Here is a 4,823-nt window from a genome sequence, read left to right as displayed (position 1 = left end):
TTAAAAGTGTGTTTCTCTCTCATATCTTTTTTCTTCCTTCTTTTACATTTTAGTAAGCCTAATCTTAATCGCCCCATCCATTTACCATCTTTAATAAGCTCTCTTTAAGTATTCTCTAACTCTTCCCCAATTTCACTCTAAACATGGTCTCTTAAAAGTGATTCCTTCTCTTTGCCCTCCTCCCTTCTTTCCTGTTCTTATGTTTTCGTCTCCCACGCACTTCCCCTTATGTTTCGTCTCCCATGCCTTTCCCCTCGCTCTAATTGACAATGCAAGCAATAATTTAATTGGCCTGCTGTTCTATAAGGGAGCCAAAGCTGTTAAATCTATTCTCAAACCCTCTACCAAGCTGATTTTAGTTACGTATTTGCAATTTAAGCAATCTTCATTAAATCTACAAATGAACAAAAAAAAAGGTAATTGCACTTATGTTATCTAAATTTACAATTGGAAACATGAAAGCTTGTGATCGAAAGTGAGAGAATTTAAAAAAAAAAAATTGTAATTGCACTATGTTACTACAGGAAATGAACATGTAACTATAAAGTGAGAGAATTCATGTTGCACTAAATTATATAGAGTAATTGTATATGCATAATGATATACGACTATACAAGTATATATTGATCCTATCTTCAAATTGTTTATCTTAGCTTATGCAATGGTTTTGCATTATTCATTTTCATAGTAATGCAAAACCAATTGCACTGGCCTAGTTACGGGTTGAAACGTAATTGTTGCTAATAATAATCAAGATTAAGGAATATTACATGTAAAGATAAACTTCACATTAGTTAATGATGCCTTTCCACTGAACGAATTCAAAATAAATTGATGCTCGGTACTAGTGAATGGTATGATTTTGATATAGATATATTCCCAGGGTCGCATGCCTCCCTCACTAGTAAAAGATTTGGTAATAACCATACGATCCGACACCAAAGCACTTTGCAACAAATAGGTAGCAAATGGTATCCATACTAATTTGAAACAAAACAATTTAATCTCCTTCAAATTGTTGTGGAAACACAGGCGGAAGCTCACAGCTTTGATCACCAGGCTCTATTGGAAACTACAAAACAGAATTAATTGATTTCAGCATATATTATATACGACGAAAGATGAAGGTCTTGAATCAATAGATGTCAATGGACGGAGCTCAAGTGCAGCTATAATATATTGAGAGAGAGCTACCTAAACTAAATTGAAAAAATTGAAAAAACAAAGTCCTTAATCTTGAATTTTCATCAAAACTCATTTTGTCAATTTCGGGTTGGATGGACTATTAGAATTCCTTAGTTTGAATGGATTAAACTCATCCAAAGTTGTGCAAATTGCAATTTCTAAAAGTGGCACAAGTATAAACTTCTAAAAGTAGAGCACTTAACTATATATTGCACTTGTTTACATGTCGTGTAATATTGTGAATTATAAAGGGAGTTGGCCATATTTACCTCTATCTCAAGCTTTTCCAATATATACTGGAAAGGATTTGATAAGGCAGGGGAGATCCAGCACTATCCTGCTATCACCAAACACCGAGGAGATGCGCAGTTTCAAGACCGAGTGAAATAGATAGTGTGGGCTAGTAGGTAGTTTACTTATCTGTAAAGAAGAAGAAATTCTTGCAAGTAAACAAGGGTTTGCCACATAACATGTTAGCTAATAACACGAGCAATATTTCAAGAATTATACGTACCAGAGGATCGTATGCTCGGAGGCCTAGATACTTAGGGCTTGCGCTAACTGCAAGTCTTTCTAAAGCATATTCAGTTCTGCAGTTCACAAACATATGCACACTTTCCAAACTTGAAACGTTTTTAAAAGTCCATGTCAAACCTTGTTCACCTTCACCACCATAGTACTCAAACTTCTTCAATTTCCTAGCACTAAGTTCCAATTCTTGCAAATCTGAGCACTGTCCAATCTTGAGGAAGCTCAAGCGAATGAAATTATTGTCAATATACAACTTACTTGGAAGATAGAATGCCCTGCCACTGTGTGACTTCCCCTTGTACATTAACGTTGTATAGATCAAGGGTAGTTAAGTAACGTGATAAAACCAAATCATTATTCTCAAGGTTCAGAACGCAGGAATCTAGATGCAGATCTTGCAAACACGAAAACTGAGAAAGAAAGGAACCACTAATAACATGCAATTTAGTGTAAGCGGGATAGACAAGACCCCTGAAACCCTCTTGACGACATATAAAGTAGAGGGTGAGACTCTGCAGAGTACCCTTGCTTGCAGCAACAAAGTTGATCCACCGATTCACTTCATTAGCGAAACTGAATTCCAGGCAACACACAAGACTAAAGGATTTGAACTTCTTATGATCCCTGTAGTTATGTAACACCTGATCCACACGTTTCACATATTTTTCTGTATAGGGTCGTTGTTGACAGATAGATGAATGAGTCCCGTCATTCGGCGCATCAGACAATTCATACCACTCCAATTCAAGAGACGGAATGTCTAAGCACAAGTTTCTCCATTTTCTCGATAACATTGACATTCTTGCAACATCACACAATGACATATATGACAGAACAGGTAACAAAACCCCATCAGGAATCTCACTGAGATGATCAATCTACATGGGACATAGGTAGCATCTCTATTAGAATTACGAATTCAAAAACAAATTAAGGGTGTGTTCTATTCACCTCGTGATTATTCACCTTATTCCTAGCACGGTATCTCCTCCAAATTCCATATACTGCAGCCGCAGAAATTACTACGACCAGCACTTTATGCAGTTTCATGTTCAAAAATTCCAGCAGCAATGTTTTCCTTTATCAAAATCATAATTCAAAATAGGAACAAAAATTTAGTACCAATTAAAATTGTAAAACTACATCAAATATAAAAGTTTGATTTTGGTAAAATTAAACATTACCAGTTTCAATTAATTTCATGGAAAATTTAAAAGGTACAATACCATCAAATTAGATTGTATCCTAACATTAATGGAAAATTTGATTCAAAACATCAAATTTGGCTCATAATTTTCTTCACTAGCAACAAAATTCGTCGTTATGATCTTTTATAACCTTAGTAATTATACATATAATTAACAGTTAAATAATCAATTATAGAAGAACCCTTAATTGAGTATAAACCCATAATTCAATTAATGATAAATCACCCTAGATTGTAAAATTGGTATTGGGTAATTACAAAAAGAGTGAAAATCTAACCTTAGCAATGTCGGAAGTCGCTTCAATGGAGAACGTGGAGTGGCTTTAGCGGGAAGTTGCGAGAGAAAGAAAGGTATTGACTAGGTCGGTAATTTTAATACTTGTATAATTTTATCTATATTTTGTGTTTGTAATTTATTTAATTAAAATCTAAAAAAACAATTGTTATACAGTAATAATGATAAAAATAAAATTAACAAATGTGATTTGAGGTTTTTATTTCATTTTTACATTATAAATTTGTGAACATCATATGATATCGGCTTTTATCAATAACTAGGTTAAGTCTTGTGCCATACACATTTATAATTAAACTTTACAACAAAAATTATAAAGAATGTTGTCAAAAAAAAAAAAAAACAAAAAAAAAAATATTGAACAAAATAACTTGAATATTAATTTATACCAATACCAAATGCGTGCGTAAAGGATTTAGAAAATTTGGAAGCTATAAGGTTTTATATATATAAGAAAATGAAAATATTAGCTTAGGTTAGTACCTGTATCCGAATCATATACATTTGTCCTTATATTTTGTTGATACACTTTGGGCCTGTTCGGCATTAGCTTTTAAGGTAGCTGTTAACTTTTAGACCTAGTCAAAACACTACCTTAAAATAATATTAGTGTTTGGTGAAGTAGTGTTTTAAGTAGTTGTTAGAGGTAAAGGTAGCTTTTAAGTAGCTGTTGTTAAAAGCTAAAAAAGATAGCTTTAAAATTATAAAGTAGCGTTCAACCTCTTTTCTTTTTATTTTTTTATTTTTTTATTTTTTTTATGAATATGTTTTTATCTTTTTGACTCAGTGTTATTTGTTTCGGTCAACCATAATGTCAAAATTTTCTATTTCATATCTTTTTTTCTTTTATTCCTTTCATTATGAGGAGTAATTTTTTTTCTATCTTTTATTTTATAAATTGGTTATTTATTAGCAATATACATTATACTATAAAATTTTAAAATTTTCAAACATATGATACATAACACGTCACAACAACAACAACAACAATAATAATAATAATAATTAATGACTGTATTCTATAGTTTCAATCGCTACTTTTACCGAACACTCATAGTATGAACCACTACCTTGACAGCTGACCTCTAACGGCTACTACTTGACAGCTCACAGCTACCTCTACAACTGACAGCTACTCAAAAGTTGATAGCCAACAACTACAACTAATTTTGCCGAACAGACCCTTTGACTGGCATAATATGAAATTTTAGTTGATTTTAGATTATTTTAGGATAATTAGTATTCCGTAATCAAATTTTTAAAAATATATATCTAGTGAGTTGTAGGGGGTTTTATTTTAATTATAATAATCACACTAGTTTTGTGCCCCGGGCATTGCCTGGATAGTCAATTGAATTTTAAGATAACTTTTTTTTAAAAAAAATAATTCTATACGCAAAATTTTAAAACATACCATTAATACAAACGAGTTATATATTAGATTTAGGATATTTTGACATACAATATTATTAGAACCCATGACCTTTTTAGAAAAGACATCTTCCAAAGCTTGAACAAAATAGTGTTTTTTGTATTCTATTTAAACAATTAAAAATCTTAACTTGTTTTTTTTTTCCTTGAAGGACATGGCCCTACTGGACACAA

At 32.0% G+C, this 4,823-nt stretch overlaps 1 protein-coding gene across 2 annotated transcripts; it reads right to left on the bottom strand.

Moving 5' to 3' along the window:
• Positions 1–566: 566 nt before the first annotated feature.
• Positions 567–3,267, bottom strand: LOC110726612. Of its 2 annotated transcripts, XR_002512391.1 has the most exons (4): positions 3,202–3,267; positions 1,700–2,794; positions 1,455–1,605; positions 567–1,072 (listed from the first exon to the last, which is right to left on the bottom strand). XR_002512391.1 is itself a non-coding variant. In XM_021906085.1 (2 exons), exon 2 carries the CDS (start codon positions 2,538–2,540, stop codon positions 1,971–1,973), a length of 570 nt encoding a protein of 189 aa, XP_021761777.1. In that variant the 5' UTR covers positions 2,541–2,794; positions 3,202–3,267; the 3' UTR covers positions 1,643–1,970. The 2 variants fall into 2 exon arrangements, 1 of the variants encoding a protein (XP_021761777.1); XM_021906085.1 differs by lacking the exons at positions 567–1,072; positions 1,455–1,605 and having other exon boundaries at positions 1,643–2,794.
• Positions 3,268–4,823: the final 1,556 nt, after the last annotated feature.

This window comes from Chenopodium quinoa, unplaced genomic scaffold (genome assembly GCF_001683475.1).
Source record: "Chenopodium quinoa cultivar QQ74 unplaced genomic scaffold, ASM168347v1, whole genome shotgun sequence".
In the NCBI taxonomy this organism is placed as follows: Eukaryota; Viridiplantae; Streptophyta; class Magnoliopsida; order Caryophyllales; family Amaranthaceae; genus Chenopodium; species Chenopodium quinoa.
Note: the sequence above shows the minus strand (reverse complement) of the source record. Positions and strands in the feature narration are given on the sequence as shown.

Bases quoted from the DNA above. Each gene is read 5' to 3' on its own strand.
- LOC110726612 (XM_021906085.1), bottom strand. From the start codon at position 2,540: ATGTCATTGTGTGATGTTGCAAGAATGTCAATGTTATCGAGAAAATGG.